General features: G+C 46.0%; 1 protein-coding gene across 3 annotated transcripts in view; it reads left to right on the forward strand.

The window, feature by feature from the left end:
- GLE1 (GLE1 RNA export mediator) overlaps nt 1-19,612 on the forward strand; it is a 35,203-nt gene continuing 15,591 nt past the window's right edge. For 2 of the 3 annotated variants that reach the window (XR_004432867.1, XM_033192895.1), the window contains exons 1-7: nt 1-221; nt 4,564-4,785; nt 9,536-9,646; nt 15,565-15,713; nt 16,205-16,265; nt 16,521-16,775; nt 18,404-18,635. Coding sequence is in view for 2 of the 3 variants with exons in the window: in XM_033192895.1 (XP_033048786.1) it covers nt 123-221; nt 4,564-4,785; nt 9,536-9,646; nt 15,565-15,713; nt 16,205-16,265; nt 16,521-16,775; nt 18,404-18,635 (1,129 nt within the window). In the remaining variant the exon portion in view is untranslated. The remainder of the gene's footprint in view (nt 222-4,563; nt 4,786-9,535; nt 9,647-15,564; nt 15,714-16,204; nt 16,266-16,520; nt 16,776-18,403; nt 18,636-19,612) is intronic. The other variant, XM_033192903.1, reaches the window with a different exon arrangement.

Consider the following 19,612-nt stretch of genomic DNA (forward strand, 5'->3'; position numbering starts at 1 on the left):
GGGGCGGGGCTGTGTTGCGCGCGCGCCCCGGAAGCGGAAGCCTGAGCGGCCTTCCCGGCGGCTGATTCGAGGGCTTGTTTGGTCGGAAGCGGCACCTCAGAGAAGCTGCCCCAGAGCCAACCATGCCGTCTGAGGGTCGCTGCTGGGAGACCTTGCAGGCTCTACGCAGTTCCGACAAAGGTCGCCTTTGCTACTACCGCGACTGGCTGCTGCGGGGCGAGGTGAGCGGTGGCTCCGGAGGACGTAGGCCCTTCCGGCTGCTCGCGACCGAACCCTTCTCCTCCCTAGCCCTTGGCACGTTCTGCTTCCGGGAACCCGTGCAGCCTAACAACCTGCATTTATTTCTTGACTTCTGTGTGTACATCCTTCTGTCCTGGGGTTTCTGTCCTCTCCAGCCTATTTTAGCGTTTCGGGGAGCTCCCCTGACTTCAGAGATGCCCCGCGCTCTGAAGGCTTCATTGCTATCCTCCGCCAGTTGGGCGCCTTCTCCGCTCTGCTGTTGTCAAAGCAGTCTTGGTCCCAGGCTCAGTTACTGCGTGTCTCATGTGCTGGGAGCTCTAGACTTTGCGACGAACAATTGACACTACCTAATCCGTTGTTGCCAGTGAAATGACCAAATTTCTAGATTGATTTGGCAGACCTGGAAAGTGAATGGGGGCGTGGTCACTGTACCTAGTGTTTGCAAAGCTCTGCACTAGAAGTGGAGGGATGCGGAGAGTTAAGGCAGAGCTCCCATTCCCGAGTCGCTGCTAGTTAGCTACAGATAAGACGTTGTTCTGCATCCTCAGACTTCTTGGGAAACAATCCTAAAATATTCCCCTGTCTTTTATGTTGTTGACAGTTTTAAAAAATACAGACCTTACATTCTGTAGGTTGACTGCCAGCATAGGTGCTTTCAAACCACCAGACCAAGGTTAAGCAGTCTTGGCAGGAATACTACAAAAATGATGCCATGGCTTTCTCAGAAGGCACACAGATGTCAACCCGTCCCAACACTGGTGATGCTAATCTTGATCACCTGGTTACGTTGTTATCTGCCTGGTCTTTCCGTTTAAAATTCGTCATTTTTCCTTTAGTAATTGTTGGTAAGTATTGTGGAGATTACACCAGTATCCTTTTTCTGGGCAAACCTTCATCTTCCATGGCTTTAGCATTCATTGATGTTTTCCACATGAATCGATCACCTCTATGACGTTGCCAGATCCTGTTTCTTTATATCCACTATTCCTTCTGCATTTGTTAGTTGGCATTCCACTGTCAGGAGATGCTTTCTTTTCTCTGTTGTTTAGTTATATTGGTATGGACTCATGGATTTCTGTTTTATTCAGTGAGTTGTAATCCATTACTTTTATTATGTATTTATTTTATTTTAAATATCCCAGATTTTGTAAGCTTGTATCAAAATATCGCAGGCAAGGCTGGGCGTGGTGGCTCAGGACCGTAATCCCAGCACTTTGGGAGGCCAAGCGGGACGGATCACTTGAGGTCAAGAGTTCGAGACCAGCCTGGCCAACATGGTGCAACCCCATCTCTACTAAAAATTAAAAAATTAGCCGAGCGTGGTGGTGCATGCCTGTAATCCCAGCTACTCCAGAGACTGAGGCATGAGAATTGCTTGAACCCGGGAGGCAGAGATTGCAGTGAGCCGAGATTGTGCTGCTGCACTCAAGCCTGGGCAACAGAGTGAGACTGTGTCTCAAAAAAAAAAAAAAAAAAAAAAAGTAACCTTGTAAATATGTACAACGATTATGTATTCATAAGAATTAAAAAGAAAAATGTCCCAGATTTGGCTACTGGATGATTCATTAAGTTGGTTCCCGTGTTCCTTTGACATGTTTCCATCTTTCATTGACATTTCTTTACTTTTTGGCACAAAAAGGTGTCCCAGGTGCAAGTTTCCCTGTTTCGACCCTGGAATCAGCTATTTCTCCAAAGAGGCTGATTCTTTTGAAGTGGAGGGTGGTGCTGTATTTACAAACCAAGTTCTGGGAGTTTCGTATGTTGAGATTCTTGATTGGGTACCATTGCTTCTAGGCCTTCTCAGTAGACAGAGCTAGGAAATAGTACATCTCTAAATACGTACACACATCACCACATACACATTTATGTATTATCTGTAACTATTTGTGTGTACATATATATTATAAAACCATGACTTCATACTGATAAATGCCACTTCCAACGCAGCACTTCACGTTTCTTTCTATCTAATCTTACCCTATCCATCTTTGTAAATATGTTACCTAGCGGTGAGAAGTTTGGCTCCTGTTGTTCTCAATATGTTTACTTATTTGCTCAGTTTACTCTAGCTCATTGTAGCAATCTCCCAACTACTCTGGTTTTTTCATTTATGTATTATGTCATAGGTAATCAACACTTATTTTCTCATACAAAGATGTTCCAGGTTCATCTTATATTTTTCTACCTCCAACTCTGGAACTTACCTTTTCTGCAGAGACCCCTGGTTTCCTTTGATTTAAAATTATATTTACAAACCAAGGTCTGGTACTAGATATGATCATTATTACTACTAAGGATGTATACACATATATCCATATCTATTTCCATTTTTTAAAAAATTATTAGGCTGGGTGTGGTAACTCATGCCCATAATCCCAACACTTTGGGAGGCTGAGGCGGGACGATTGCTTGAGGCCAGTTCAAGCTGGGCCAGGCTTGATGTCTCAAACCTGCAGTCCCAGCACTTTGGTAAGCCAAGGTGGGCAGATCACTTGAGCCCAGAAGTTCGAGACCAGCCTGGGAACGTGGAGAAACCTCACCACTACAAAAAATACAAAAAAAATTAACCAGGTGTGCCGGGCGTGGTGGCTCATGCCTGTAATCCCAGCACTTAGGGAGGCCGAGGAGGGCGGATCACCTGAGGTCAGGAGTTGGAGACTAGCCTGACCAACATGGAGAAACCCTGTCTCTACTAAAAATACAAAATTAGCTGGGTGTGGTAGCGCATGCCTGTAATCCCAGCTACTTGGGAGGCTGAGGTAGGAGAATCGCTTTAACCTGGGAGGCGGAGGTTGCGGTGAGCTGAGATTGCACCATTGCACTCCAGCCTGGGCAACAAGAGCGAAACTCCATCTCAAAAAAAAAAAAAAAAAAAAAAAAAACAGGTATGGTGGTGGGTGCCTATAGTCCCTGCTCCTTGAGAGGCTGAGGTGGGAGTATTACCTGAGCATGAAATTTGAGGCTGCATTGATCCGTGATTGCGCCACTGCACTCCAGCCTGGGAAACAGAATGAGACCCTGCTCAAAAAAAAAAAAAAAAAAAAAAGAATGGCAGGGCGTGGTGGCTCACGCCTGGAATCCCAGTACTTTGGGAGGCTGAGGTGGGCGGATCACCTGAGGTCAGGAGTTCGAGACCAGCCTGGCCAATGTGATGAGACCCCATCTCTAATTTTTGTAATAATACGAAAATTAGCCAGGTGTGGTGGTGGGCGCCTGTAATCCCAACTGCTCGGGAGGCTGAAACAGAATTGCTTGAACCCAGGGGATGGAGGTTGCAATGAGCTGAGATCGTGCCACTGCACTCCAGCCTGAGTGAAAGAGCAAGACTCTCTCAAAAAAAAAAAAGGCTGGGCTCACGGTGGCTCACGCCTGTAATCTCAGCACTTTGGGAGGCCGAGGCAGGCAGATTTCCTGAGGTCAAGAGTTCGAGACCAGCCTGACCAACATGGAAAAACCCCGTATCTTCTAAAAGTACAAAATTAGCCAGGCATGGTGGCGTGTGCCTGTAATCCCAGCTACTCAGGAGGTTGAGGCAGGAGAATCGCTTGAATCTGGGAGGCGGAGGAGGCAGAGGTTGTGGTGAGCCGAGATCGTGCCATTGCACTCCAGCCTGAGCAACAGGAGCGAAACTCCATCTCAAAAAAAAAAAAAAGACCAGCCTGGGCAACATACCAAGACTCCATCTCTACAAAAAATGAAAAAATAATTAGCTGAATATATTAGCGCATGCCTGTACTCTCAGCTGCTGGGGAGACTGGTCGAGGTAGGAGGATAGCTTGAGCCCAGGAGGTCAGGCTACAGGGAGCCATGATTAGGTCACTGCACTCCAGCCTGGGTAACAGTGAGACCCTGTCTCAAAAATAATTTCAAAAATGAGAAAATACATACATCTAGGTTTGTGTAAGTATGCTTTACGATGTTCGAACGATGACAAGATCACCTAACACCATGTTTCTCAGAACTTAGCCCCATTATTAAGTGACTGACATTCTACTGATTGTGTATACAGTAGCTTACTTCAGAATTCCTCTTGTGTTCTGTTCAGTGCTTTAGATTACTTTCACATACACTTTAATGGCAATCTTTGTGCATTGTCCCTTTTTCTGTAGTTAACGAGTTATTTAGTCTGATTTTCGTTAGAAGGATAGTAGTCAAGGTCATTATCAAGAAACCACTGTACTTTCTTTTCATCTGACTGTTAATACATTACTTTGGGTCTTTGATGTTTATTTAGGCCTTCTTAGATGTTCAGTAAGGCCTGTAGTGGATTATACTGAGATCAGTTGACATGCAAGTTGAGCTTAACCCTCTTCTTCTCTCTAGGATGTTTTAGAAGAATGTATGTCTCTTCCCAAGCTATCTTCTTATTCTGGATGGGTGGTAGAGCACGTCCTACCCCATATGCAGGAGAACCAATCTCTTTCTGAGACTTTGCCATCCTCTGCGTCGGCTTCAGCCCTAGACCAACCCTCGTTTGTTCCCAAATCTCCTGACACAAGCTCCACCTTTTCCCCAGCCTCCCCTGCAACACCAGATGGAACCAAGGTAAGGTTGTGATCAGCTTAAAACAAAAGACATGGTGGCTGCAAAGTCAAAATATTGTCATATGACAGTGCCCATGCCCTGGGGAAAATAATGATTGCTCATTGTTGTAGCTGTTTGTAGAGACCATGTTGACAGCATCATTCAGTGTTCTCTTTAGACAGACCCAGAGGGAGAAAAATCCCCTCTATTCTTAGTACCCAGAATAGTATAACTAATTTCATGAGCAATTGGATTATTTTTTTTTTCTGATGAACGCTGCGTCTGTTTAACTGATATGGTCTCCCTTTTTGTGTTATCTGCTGGAGGAAGGCTTAGAGTGAAATGTATACCTGCTCTTAAAGTTTACATGTCTTCTCTCATTGATTCTGTAGGAGATTTTACCTTATTTCTGGTTCTGTTTTGTCCCTGCCTTTTTTTTTGTTGTTATTTCTCCCACTTAAAAATGCTGAACTGGGGCCATTTCCTCTCAGAAATCCCTCTCTCTCACTAGAGAGAGAACTGTTTTCCTTTCTCTTAATCTTGCCTATTAAACCTCCACTCTTAAACTCAAAAAAAAAAAAAAAGTTAAATTGAACCCAACACAATGGCTCATGTCCATAATTCCAGTGCTTTGGAAGGCCAAGACAAGGGGATTGCTTGAGCCCTGGAGTTCAAGACCAGCCAGGGCAACATAGTGAGACCTTGTCTCTCCAAAAAACTTAAAAATTTGTTAGGCATGGTGGCTCGAGCTTGTAGTCCTAGCTAGTTAGGACGTTGAGATGGGAGGATCGCTTGAGCCCAGGAGTTTGAGACTATAGTGAGCTGTGATCAAGCCATTGGATTCCAGCCTAGGCAACAGAGTGAGTCCCTACCTCAAAAAAAAAGTTAAATTTTGGAGGTTTTTTAAAATCATTTTTTTATATAGAAATAGTTTGTGTATATACAAATATATGTGAACATGTCTTCTTCTTCACCGCCCCCCTTTTTTTTGAGCTGAGGTCTGTCTCTGTCATCCAGGATGGAGTGCAGTGGCATGAACATGGCTCACTGCAGCCTCCACCTCCCAGGCTCAATCTACCCTCCTGTCTCAGCCTCCCAAATAGCTGGGACTGGATACCACCATACTTGGCTATTTTCTTTTTCCTTTTTTTTCTGTTTTTTGAGACGAAGTCTTGCTCTGTCCCCCGGCTGGAGTGTAGTGACGCAATCTCAGCTCACTGCAACCTCCACCTCCTGGCTTCAAGCGATTCTCCTGCCTCAGCCTCCTGAGTGGCTGGGATTACAGGTACCCGTTACCATGCCTGGCTAATGTTTGTATTTTTAGTAGAGATGGTGTTTCACCATATTGGCCTGGCTGATCTCAAACTCCTGACCTTGTGATCCACCCACCTCGGCCTCCCAAAGTGCTAGGATTACAGGCATGAGCCACCACACCCAGCCTTTTTTATTTTTTTCTTTGAGACAGAGTCTCGCTCTGTCACCCAGGCTGGAGTGCAGGGGCACGATCTTGGCTCACCACAATCTCCACCTCCCGGGTTCAAGCAATTCTCCTGCCTCAGCCTCCTGAGTAGCTGGGATTACAGGTGCGTGTCACCATGCCTGGCTGATTTTTGTATTTTTAATAGAGACGGGGTTTCACCATGTCGGTCAGACTGGTTTTGAACTCCTGACCTCATGATCCGCCCGCCTCAGCCCCTCAAAGTGCTGGGATTACAGGTATGAGCCACCACGCCTGGCCTCTTTTTTTTTTTTTTTTTTTTTTAAAGATGGAATCTAGCTCTGTCACCCAGGCTGGAGTACAATGGCATGGTCTCGGCTTACTGCAACCTTTGCCTCCTAGGTTCAAGCGATTCTTTTGCCTCAGCCTCCCGAGTAGCTGGGATTACAGGTGCGTGCCACCACGCCTGGCTAATTTTTGCATTTTTAGTAGAGACAGGGTTTTGCCATGTTGTCCAGGCTGGTCTCAAACTACTGACCTCAGGTGATCCGCCCACCTCGGCCTTCCAAAGTGCTGGGATTACAGTTGTGAGCCACTGTGCCTGGCCAGTTTTTTGTTTGTTTGTTTGTTTGTTTGTATTTACATAGAAAGTGTATATTTTTCTTTCTATCTAGTAGTTCATCTTTTAAAATATTAGTCTTTAAAAAATATTCTTTTTTTTGAGACGGAGTCTCGCTCTGTCGCCCGGGCTGGAGTGCAGTGGCCAGATCTCAGCTCACTGCAAGCTCCACCTCCCGGGTTCACGCCATTCTCCTGCCTCAGCCTACCAAGTAGCTGGGAATACAGGCGCCCGCCACCTCGCCCGGCTAGTTTTTTGTATTTTTTTAGTAGAGACGGGGTTTCACCATGTTAGCCAGGATGGTCTCTATCTGCTGACCTCGTGATCCGCCCGTCTCGGCCTCCCAAAGTGCTGGGATTACGGGCTTGAGCCACCGTGCCTGGCCTAGATTTTTTAAAAAGTATTTTCATGAGCAGGTTGTTGGCAGCAGATTCTAATCTGAGGGCATGCTACAATACTGGCAGGATCAGTGGACTTCAGTTTCTTTATCTGTAAATCTCATTCTGGGCCAAATTGCTGAGGTCTTTATTTTTTTGATATGGAGTTTCGCTTTTGTCGCCCAGACTGGAGTGCAATGGCGTGATCTCGACTCACTGCAATCCCGGGTTCAAACGATTCTCCTGCCTCAGCCTCTTGAGTAGCTGGGATTATAGGCATGCGCCACCATGCCTGGCTAATTTTGTATTTTTAGTAGAGACAGGGTTTCACCATGTTGGCCAGGCTAGTCTCAAACTCCTGACCACAGGTGATCCACCCGCCTTGGCCTCCCAACATGCTAGGATTACAGGCATGAGCCACCGTGCCCAGCCTGAGGTCATTTTCACGTATAAAATTCCATAATTTTTGGAGCCACTGTGCCTGGCCTAATAAATTCTTAAATGGTTTTATGTAATGGATTGTCACATTATTTAGGAATTTTTGGTATTTACATTAGAAAAACCCAGTTTGGCTTAAGGGACTAAGGGAAGTTTTAATTCATATAACTAGGAAGTCTAGCAGTGCATTTGGAATCACTTAGATCTGGGAAAATCTACATTCTTCATATTTCTGCTTGACATTATTTATTATTATTTTTCAAACATCTCCCCGACATAGGATTGATGCTATTTTTGACTCAATCTAGTAACCTAAACTCAGGGCTTTGCCTCTCCATTTCTCAATTATTGGTTTCATTGTTGAGATAGACTAGGTGGCAAGATGGCTGCTGGTAGCCCTAGACTCAACATATTCTTAGGTTAGCATTCCCCTATAGCTTCATCAGAAAAGTTCAGAGATATCCATGTCAGGTGTGTTAATGAAAATAAAAAAGCTGGGTGTGGAATCCCATCACTTTGGGAGACCAAGGCAGGTGGAACACTTGAGCTCCAGCATTCGAGACCAGCCTGGGCAACATGGGGAAACCCCATTTCTACAAAAAAATTACCTGAACATGGCGGCTCATGCCTACGGTCCCAGCTACTCAGAAGGCTGAGGTGGGAGGATCCTTGAGCCCGGAAGGTTGCGGTTGCAGTGAGCCTAGATAGTGCCACTGTATTCCAGCAGGGGTGATAGAGTAAGACCCTGTCTCAAAAAAAAAAAAAAGAAGAAGGCGGGGCATGGTGGCTCACGCCTGTAATCCTAGCACTTTGGGAGGCCAAGGCGGGTGGATCACGAGGTCAAGAGATCAAGACCATCCTGGCTAACATGGTGAAACACCATCTCTACTAAAAATATAAAAAATTAGCCGGGCGTGGTGGCAGACGCCTGCAGTCCCAGCTACTCGGGAGGCTGAGGCAACCTCTGCCTCCTGGGTTCAAGGGATTCTCCTGCCTCAGCCTCCTTAGTAGTTGGGATTATAGGCACCTGCCACCCCGCCTGGCTAATTTTTGTCTTTTTAGTAGAGACGGGGTTTCACCATGTTTGTCAGGATGGTCTCGAACTCCTGACCTTGTGATCTGCCCACCTCTGCCTCCCAAAGTACTGGATTACAGGCGTGGACCACCGTGCCCGTCCTGAGGATCGAGTACTTTGATAGCCAGCTTTCTCCTGAAGCCAGGAGGGTGGAAGCTTAGGGATGTGAGTTGGGGATACTCCATCCAAACCATCCCAGGACAAATGGACACTGATCTGAAGAAAGGGGAAACATTGGCCGGGCGCGGTGGCTCAAGCCTGTAATCCCAGCACTTTGGGAGGCCGAGACAGGCGGATCACGAGGTCAGGAGATCGCGACCATCCTGGCTAACACAGTGAAACCCCGTCTCTACTAAAAATACAGAAAACTAGCCGGGCGAGGTGGCGGCGCCTGTAGTCCCAGCTACTGGGGAGGCTGAGGCAGGAGAATGGCGTGAACCCGGGAGGCGGAGCTTGCAGTGAGCTGAGATCTGGCCACTGCACTCCAGCCTGGGTGACAGAGCGAGACTCCGTCTCAAAAAAAAAAAAAAAAGGAAACATTTTCTGTGCAGAGTAAAACAAACAAGCAGCCAGAAAAACATAGGAAAACCCAAAAAATCACCCAAAGTCGCAAACATCAATTTGTTAAAGAAAACAGAACAAAGTCAGTGTCATTCATGAAAAGCACACTGGCTGTGACCTAAATTTTTTTTTTGCCCTTGTTACTGATGGTTGTTTATCAGTTGGCATGTGGTCTTTGTCTGGAAGAGATAACACCAATTAAAAACTTATTAAAGCTTACCATATTAAAAACTTAATTATTTTCCCATTTTCTACTCATATAGGGCAAAGATGAGTCCCAGCACACAGAATCTATGGTGCTTCAATCCTCACGGGGGATCAAAGTGGAAGGCTGCATCCGAATGTACGAACTGGCGCACAGAATGAAAGGAGCAGTAAGTGAACCCGTGAAGGAAGGCAGGCTTGATCCTGCGAGCCACATTTAGCTGCAGTTCCCCAGGGCGTAGGAATAGGCACTGTATGCTACTCACCTTTCCCACCTACTGTTTAGTTTGGGGGGTAGTGTAATGTAGAGGTCAGGAGTGAGTGCTCTGAAGTCAAGTCTGCTTTCAGATCCTGGCTGTTTTATTTTATATGTGACTTTGGGAAAATTATTTAGCCTTTTCTGGCTTCCATTTACTTCTCTAAAATTTGGAAATGGTCTGGGGTTGTTAGATAAGCTTATACTGAGAAGATGGGACTTTAGCCTTTTTTTCTTTTTTTCTTTTTTTTGACATGGAGTTTTTGCTCTTGTTGCCCAGGCTAGACTCCAGTGGTACAATCTTGGCTCACTGCAACCTCCGCCTCCCAGGTTCAGACTCTACTGCTGACTCAGCCTCCCGAGTAGCTAGGATTACAGGCTCGCACCAGCATACCCAACCACTTTATTTTATATTTACTAGAGACGGGGTTTCACTATATTGGTCAGGCTGGTCTCAAACTCCTGACCTCAGGTGATCCACCCGCCTCAGCCTCCCAAAGTGCTGGGATTACAGACATGAGCCACTGTGCCCAGTCAGGACCTAAGCCTCTTGAAAAAATAGCAGCACTATTTTAATTAATTTATTTGATCATATTTTTGTTTCTGTTTCTGTTTTTTTTTTTAAGACAGAGTCTTGCTCTGTCGCTCAGGCTGGAGTGCAGCAGCACAGTCTTGGCTAGCTGCAAGCTCCACCTCACAGGTTCACGCCATTCTCCTGCCTCCGCCTCCTGAGTAGCTGGGACTACAGGCTCCCACTACCACGCCCAGCTAATTTTTTGTATTTTTAGTAGAGACGGGGTTTCACCGTGTTAGCCAGGATGGTCTCGATCTCCTGACCTCCGTGATCCACCCGCCTTGGTTTCCCAAAGTGCTGGTATTACAGGTGAGAGCCACCATGCCCGGCCTGTTTTTTGTTTTTGTTTTTTTGAGACAGCGTCTTGCTTTTGTCGGCCCAGGTTGGAGTGCAGTGGTGTGATCTCGACTCACTGCAACCTCCACCTCCTGGGTTCCAGCAGTTCTGCCTGAGCCTCCCAAGTAGCTGAGATTACAGGTGTCCACCACCACGCCTGGCTAATTTTTGTATTTTTTAGAAGAGATGGGGTTTCACCATGTTGGCCAGGCTGGTCTCGAATGCCTGACCTCAGGTGATCCACCCACCTTGGCCTCCCAAACTGTTGGGATTACAGGCATAAGCCACTGCGCCCAGGCTGTATGATTTTTTTAATTAGGAAAGCAATACATGATTTTGTAAAAATGTTTCAGAGTACAGGAATTTAGAAAATGAAAGTCTTGGCCAGGTGCAGTGTCTCATGCCCATAATCCCAGCACTTTGGGAGGGTGAGGCAGGTGGATCACCTGAGATCAGGAGTTCGAGACTGGCCTGGCCAACATGGCGAAACCCCATCTCTACTAAAAATACAAAAATTAGCTGGACATGGTGGTGCATGCCTATAATCCCAGCTACTTGGGAGGCTGAGGCAGGAGAATTGCTTGAACCTGAGAGGCAGAAGTGGCAGTGAGCCAAGATTGTGCCACTGCACTCCAGCCTGGGCAACAGAGCAATACTTTATCTCAAAAAAAAAAAAGAAAAAGAAAATGAAAGTCTTCTAGCATCTTGCTCATTGGTCATTGAGTCAATAAATATTTGCTGAGCACCTATGTGCTAGATGCTGTTCTAGGTCTAGATAAAGCAGTAAACATTGTAGACATAGAGCTTATATTGTAGTGGAGAGAGACAGAAGTAAACAAGAGAAATAGGTAAAATATTTGGGGCCAGGAGTGGTGGCTCACACCTGTAATCCCAGCACTTTGGGAGGCCGAGGAGGGCAGATCATGAGGTCAGGAGATCGAGACCATCCTGGCTAACATGATGAAACCCCGTCTCTATTAATAATACAAAACAGTAGCCTGGCGTGGTGGCAGGCGCCTGTAGTCCCAGCTACTCAGGAGGCTGAGGAAGGAGAATGGCGTGAACCCTGGAGGTGGAGCTTGCAGTGAGCCAACATCAGGCCACTGCACTTCAACCTTGGTGACAGAGCAAGACTCCATCTCAAAAAAAAAAAATTTGGATCGTTGTTATTACCTGGGTGAAAGATGGTAGTTGCTTAGAGTAGGGTGGTAGCAATGGAGATGGTGAGAAACGACTAATATGCAGATATCAAAGATTTATTTCTTGCATTTTTGGAAATTTTTCCCCTTGATTAGTTCACCTCTCCATTGCCTAAATTAATCCTCTATATGTCCGATTCTTACTTTCATTTTCCTTTTGTCTTTTGTTTTGTTTTCTAGAAGATTTCTGTATTTTATCCTCCACCTGTTAATTGAAAAAATACATATGTATTTATTATGTCTAATTTTCATGAGTTTTTTTGTATTCTCCACTTGTTCCTTTTTCAGAGCATCTTATTCTTGTTTCTTATACTCAGAGCTCTTTTTCAGATTCACTTGTGTTCCTTGATATACATGTTCTTCTGGATTCATTGTTTTTTATTTGTTCATCTTGATCCCTTTTAGGATATAGAGATTCCTAAATTATCTAAAGATCCTTATTGCTAGTAATCAGATCAGAGATTCAAGGGGAATAATCAGAAACAAAGTTATTAAGTTTTAGGATTTCCTAAGTGCCAGCATATTGTTTTGGAATACTAGCTGCCATACTAACAGATTAACTATTTCTGGACAGTTTATTCATTTTCTTTTGAAGAAGAACGCCACTTTTTTTTTTTTTTTTTTTGGCTAGCAGTATTCATTACCTTGTGGCTTAAAACAATAACTGGCATTCATTACTGTCTTTCGTGTTTCTGGGGGATGTCTGGGCTCAGGTGGTTTTCATTTGGGATTTATTATGGTTTCAGTGGCTGAAGCTAGAGTCATCTCAAAGACTTCATCATTTATGAGTCTGGTAGTTGAGGTTAGCTATTGGCTGCAACTCCTACCTTCTCCATCAGGCCTGGGCTCCCTCACAGCATGGTGGTTAGGTTCCAAGAGCAGGCATCCTAAGAGATACTGGCAAAGCTGCAAAGCCTTTTTAACCGAGTCTCAGAAGTCATGTAACCTAATTTTTTTTTTTTTTTTTTTGAGATGGTGTCTTGCTCTGTCGCCAGGCTGGAGCACAGTGGCGCAATCTCGGCTCACTGCAACCTCTGCCTCCTGGGTTCAAGCGATTCTCCTGCCTCAGCCTCCTGAGTAGCTGGGACTACAGGCATGTGCCATCATGCCCAGCTAATTTTTGTATTTTTAGTAGAGACGAGGTTTCACCGTGTTGGCCAGGATGATCTTGATCTCTTGACCTCATGATCCTCCTACCTCGGCCTCCCAAAGTGCTGGTATTGCAGGTGTGAGCCACTGTGCCTGGCCTATTTTTTTTTTCCACATTCTATTAGTCAGGGTAACCTGCTCAGGTTGAAGTAGAGGGGATGTGAGGATTGTCAGACAATTTGCAGATCTGTTTTAAAATCATTATAGCACAGGCCAGGCGTGGTGGCTCACACCTGTAATCCCAGCACTTTGGGAGGCCGAGGCAGGCAGATCACTTGAGGTCAGGAGTTTGAGACCAGCCCGGCCAACACAGTAAAACCCTGTCTGTACTAAAAATACAAAAATTAGCCAGGCATAGTGGTGCATGCCTGTAACTACTCGGGAGGCTGAGGCTGGAGAACCGCTTGAACCTGGGAGGCGGAGATTGCAGTGAGCCGAAATCATACCACTGTACTCCAGCCTGGGTGACACAGTTGAGACTCTGTCTCCAAGAAATAAAAAATAAAAATAAAGTAGCTGGGCACGGCGGCTTGCATGTGTAATCCCAGCACTTTGTAAGGCCGAGGTGGGCAGATCACGAGGTCAGGAGTTCAAGACCAGCCTGGCCAACAGAGTGAAACCCCGTCTCTACTAAAAATACAAAAATTAGCCAGGCATGGTGGCGGACACCTGTAGTCCCAGCTACTCGGGAGGCTAAGGGAGGAGAATTGGTGGAACCCAGGAGGTGGAGGTTGTAGTGAGCTGAGATTGTACCACTACACTCCAGCCTGGGCGACAGAGTGAGACTCCAAAAAAAAAAGAGAAAAAAAGCCGGGCACCCGTGGCTCACGCCTGCCTGGCTTTTGGCTGTTTTGATCTAATGACTAGCGGAAGAGAGCAAGAGTTGACTGTTTTGTCTACAAACATTCAACCAGTAGCTCCATTTTCAGCCCCATGAGGCCCATCTGTATGAGTCATGGCGTTTCCCAGTCTTGAGACACTGAAGTTCAGCTGGTAGATTGGCTTTCTGCTCCCGTGAGGCATCACCTGCTTATGTATGTACGTACGTGTGTTGGTGTGTGTGTGTGTATCCTTGGGTTTTCTTAGCTCTGCTCTATCATTTATTGCTTCTCCACTATTTTTTTTTTTTTTTTAAAGACAGGATCTCACTCCATTGCCCAGGCTGGAATACAGTGGTACAATCACTGCTCCCTGCAGCCTTGACTTCCTGGGCTCAGGCATTCCTCCCACCTCAGCTCTCCCTACTTTCTAAATAACTGGGACTGCAGGTGTGCACCACCACACCCAGATAATTTTAAAATTTTTAGTAGAGACGGGGTCTCTCTGTTGCCCAGGCTGGTCTCGAACTCCTGGGCTCAAGTGATCCTCCCACTTTGGCCTCTTCAAGTGCTGGGATTACAGATCTCAGCCAGTATACCTGGCCACTTCTCCGCTAACTGTTTTCCAGAAGTATGTAGAAGGTTTTTCCCTACTGGTGACCTCTCTCATGCTCTATGTGGTATTATGGCTTTTTTTCTTTCCAATTCTCACTTTAACAGAGTCCCAGAGGAGAGGATATATATGCTTGTTTTCAATTTGCCTTCTTTCACTGGAAGCTTTAAAATAAGTTTTAAGACTGGGTACAGTGGTTCATGCCTATAATCCCAGCAGTTTGGGAGGCCAAGATGGGAGGATAGCTTGAGGTCGGGAGCTCTAGACCATCCTGGGCAATATAGTGAGACCCTGACTCTATAAAATATTTAAAATTAGTCCTGTGTGGTAGTAGGCACCTTTAGTCCCAGCTACTCAGGTGGCTGAGTTGGGATGATCCCTTGAGCTCAGGAGTTCAAGGCTGCTGTGAGCTATAATTGTGCCACTGCACTCCAGCCTGCATGACAGGGTGAGACCCTGTCTCAAAAATAAACAAACAAAATATAATTATGTTTTAAAATAAAATAACATAATGTCTTAACAGTAGATTTTGACATATCTCCATGCCAGCTGGCATCTTGTCATCTTTAAGGGCTGCGTAGTATTCTGCAGTATGACTGTACTATAATATGTGTCATCATTCCCCAGTTAAGTGGTTTTAAATTTATTGCTGTTATCAACAGGGTTCCAGTGAGCATTCTTGTACATATATCTTGGCACACACATACAGGCATTTCCTCAGGATAAATTCCTGAAATAGAACAAGTGTCAAAGGATATAGACACTTCAAATTTTGATAGTTGAAGGAGCTCCAGAGAGCAGGTGTTAAACCTTTTTGGCCGGGCGCGGTGTCTCACGCCTGTAATCCCAGCACTTAGGGAGGCCGAGGCAGGCGGATCACAAGGTCAGGAGATCGAGACCATCCTGGCCAACATGGTGAAACCCTGTCTCTACTAAAAATACAAAAATTAGCTGGGCGTGGTGGCAGGCGCCTGTAGTCCCAGCTACTCGGGGAGCTGAGACAGGAGAATCGCTTGAACCCGTGAGTCGGAGGTTGCAGTGAGGCGAGATCATGCCACTGTACTCCAGCCTGGTGATAGAGAGAGACTCCATCTCAAAAAAAAAACAAAACAAACAAAAAAAAAAAACAAAAAACCTTTTCAGGAGGGCCTGAGGCAATGGCAGGAGGAGCAGGACAGGAAGGTGCGAGCCCTCTCGGAGATGGCAGCTGAACAACTGAAGCGGTTTGATGAATGGAAGGAACTGAAGCAGCATAAGGAATACCAGGACTTGCGGGAAGTAATGGAGAAGAGGTGAGTCTCCCTGAATTATGACTGGGAATGTTGATGTGTTCAACTGGAACTCTTTCCCAAGAGGAATTCCAAGGGGAAAGAATTGAACAACTTCTGAGTCCGTAAATATCAAGGTAAAATAGGCAGAGATGTTTATAACCTGGAAAGAAGACCAAACTTGGAAAGACAACCAAAGTAACACAGAGGGAGGCTTTTAGGAGAGGTAAAACAATTTTACAGGCATGGTGGAACACAACTGTAGTCTCAGTTACTAGGGAGGCTGAGGCAGGAGGATTGCTTGAGTCCAGGAGTTTAAGGCTGTGGTGAGCTATGCTCTCCAGCCTGGGCAACATAATGAGACCACATCTCTAAGAAAAAGGGAAGGGAGGGCAGGGAGAGGGAGAGAAAAGGAAGAGAGAGAGAGAAAAGAGAAAGAGAATGAAGAAAGAAAAGAAAGAAAAACAATTTTAGGAAGTATCCCTGACTATTCCTCCCTGCCATTTTTCATGCAGCTCCAGAGAAGCCTTGGGACACCAAGAGAAGCTAAAAGCTGAGCACCGTCACAGAGCAAAGGTCAGAGCCTGGCAGAATTGGTGTGGGTGTTTTGGTGTCTGTCTGTAACCTGCCTGGAGAGCCAAGTTTTGGCAGATGGCAACCATGGAGGATCTGGCCGTATTATGCCTGTGTGTATTATGACTAACCTTGGGATGTCCTCTTCTTGCTCTGAGCCCGTCTGTGAAAATATGTAGCCCACATAGAATTTGAGGATTGTGGAAAGAAGAAGCCCAGGAGCCACTCAGAGAGAAGTCACTCAGCCCTTTTCTACAGATTCTCAACCTGAAGCTGCGGGAGGCGGAGCAGCAGCGTGTGAAGCAAGCGGAACTGGAGCGGCTTCGGAAGGAAGAAGGCCAGGTCCGCCTGCGGGCCCTCTATGCTCTGCAGGAGGAGATGCTGCAGCTTAGCCAGCAGCTGGATGCTTCTGAGCAGCACAAAGGCCTGCTTAAGGTCGACCTGGCTGCCTTCCAGACCCGAGGCAACCAGCTGTGCAGCCTCATCTCAGGGATCATCCGGGCCTCTTCAGAGGTGAGGGTGGCTTCAGAGTGACTCTTTGCTGTCTTTGAAATGGAAGACTTTAAAAGCAAAATTACTTTCTGACTTAAAAAATAATATCTGCGGCTGGGAGTGATGGCTCACGCCTGTAATCCCAGCACTTTGGGAAGCCGAGGCTGGCAGACCACGAGGTCAGGAGATCGAGACTGTCCTGGATAACACGGTGTGAAACCCCGTCTCTACTAAAAAATACAAAAAATTAGCTGGGCATGGTGGCGGATGCCTGTAGTCCCAGCCACTCGGGAGGCTGAGGCAGGAGAATGGCGTGAACTCAGGAGGCGGAGTTTGCAGTGAGCCGAGATGGTGCCACTACACTCCAGCAACAGAGCGAGACTCCGTCTCAAAAAAAAAAAAAAGGAATATCTGCTATCTGCTTATTGGGGGAAATACCAAACATTACTTGTTATCTCCATATCTCTTTACCTAGAAGTAACCACTGTTAACATTTTATTTTGTTTCTTTTATTTATTTCTTTATTTTTATACCTGCTTATTCTGGAATCTCTTTTTTTTTTTTTTTGCAGCAGGGTCCCCCTTTGTCACCCAGGCTGGAGTGCAGTGACACAGTCTTAGCTCATGCAACCTCTGCCTCCTGGGCTCAAGTGATCCTTCCACCTCAGCCTCCTGAGTAGCTGGGACTATAGGCGCATACCACCATGTCCTGCTAATTTTTGTTTTTTTTTTGTAGAGACAGGGTTTTGCCATGTTGTCCAGGCTGGTCTCGAACTCCTGGGCTCAAGTGATCCCCCTACCTCAGCCTCCCAAACTGCTGAGATTACAGGTGTGAGCCACCATGCCAAATTTTTTTTGTTTTGTTTTGTTTTTAAGTTAGAAACAGGGATCTCACTATGTTTCCCAGGCTGGTCTTGAACTCCTGGGCTCAAGTGATCCTCCCACCTTAGCCTCCCAAAATATTGGGATTACAGGTGTGAGCCACTATACCTGCCCTGTTTCTTTGCTTTGCTTTTTTTTTTTTTTTTTTTTTTGAGACAGGGTCTCACATTCTTGCCCAGGCTGGAGTGCAGTGGTGTGATCATGGCTCACTTCAACCTCTGCCTCCCAGGTTCAAGCGAGTCTCAGATCACTTGAGGCTAGGAGTTCGAGACCAGTAGGTTTCAGCCAACATGGTGAAACCCCGTCTCTACTAAAAATACAAAAAGTAGCTGGGTGTCGTGATGCACACCTGTAATCCCAGCTACTTGGGAAGCTGAGGCATGAGCATCACTTGAACCTGGGAGGCAAAAGTTGCAATGACCAAGATCCTGCCACTACACTCCAACCTGGGCAACAGAAATTCTTTCTCAAAACATAATTATAATAAACCAGTATTATTTTTGTCTAACATATTGTCACAAACTTAAAAAAAAATTATGCTGGCCCTTGTTGCTGAGAATACAGAAAAATTTATACTTAGAAACTGTGGATGTGGTAGTAAGTTGGAATTATTAATACCTTTAAGAGAACAGGGAAAGCAGTATCAACTTGTTGAATGTGGATACTCCATTGGTGCAACAATTACAATTGTAGGAAATGTATTGACTTGTGTGAGGTATGATTTACCTAGGGAATGACCACTAAGCACTATCTCCGTCACTCTGACAGAGTGGCTATCCTACAGCGGAGAGCCAAGCTGAGGCTGAGCGAGCTCTGCAGGAAATGCGGGACCTCCTTATGAACTTGGGGCAGGAGATCACCAGAGCCTGTGAAGACAAGAGGAGGCAGGATGAAGAGGAAGCCCAGGTAAAGCTGCAAGAGGCACAGATGCAGCAGGGACCAGAAGCCCACAAAGAGCCCCCAGCTACCAGCCAGGGCCCAGGAGGGAAACAGAATGAAGGTGGGTTTTGGTATGGATACGGTCCTTTAACTTATTGTAAGTTTCAAATCTGAAGAGAAACAAGAGCATGTGTTGAATGTTGTGTTAAACTGTAGGGCAGTTAACCAGAATTTTATGTACTATATTTCATTCAGTTGTGGTTGATCTGGAGTCTGATTTAAGATTCCTTGGCCGGGCGCGGTGGCTCAAGCCTGTAATCCCAGCACTTTGGGAGGCCGAGATAGGCGGATCACGAGGTCAGGAGATCGAGACCATCCTGGCTAACACGGTGAAACCCCGTCTCTACTAAAAAAAATACAAAAAACTAGCCGGGCAAGGTGGTGGGCGCCTGTAGTCCCAGCTACTCGGGAGGCTGAGGCAGGAGAATGGCGTAAACCCGGGAGGCGGAGCTTGCAGTGAGCTGAGATCCGGCCACTGCACTCCAGCCCGGGCAACAGAGCGAGACTCCATCTCAAAAAAAAAAAAAAAAAAAAGATTCCAACACTTTCGTTAGGACTTGAAATTCTGTATAACTCTAGCAGATACATTATTTCAATTATTGCTGCTGCTGAGTATTTTAAATAAATGACCACAGATAAGTGTTTGTGTAATACGTATAAGGGATCAGGAGTTTGAGACCAGCCTGGCCAACATGACAAAACTCCATCTCTACCAAACATACAAAAATTAGCTGGGCATGGTGGCACGCACCTATTGTCCCAGCTACTCAGGAGACTGAGGCAGGAGAATCGCTTGACCCAGGAGACAGAGGTTGCGGTGAGCTGAGATCGTGCCACTGCTCTCCAACCTGGTGATAGAGTGAGACTCCATCTCAAAAAAAGAAGAAGAATCAGTGTACCATAGTGTTTGAGAGTGCTGACTCTGGAGCCAGATCAGTGGGAGTCTAGTTTTTGTTTTTTTGTTTCTTTTGCAGTGGGGATGGAGATTCGCTCTTGTTGCCCAGGCTGGATTGTAGTGGCGCAATCTCGGCTCTCTGC

This window comes from Trachypithecus francoisi, unplaced genomic scaffold (assembly GCF_009764315.1).
Source record: "Trachypithecus francoisi isolate TF-2019V2 unplaced genomic scaffold, Tfra_2.0 Contig01585, whole genome shotgun sequence".
Taxonomy (NCBI): Eukaryota; Metazoa; Chordata; class Mammalia; order Primates; family Cercopithecidae; genus Trachypithecus; species Trachypithecus francoisi.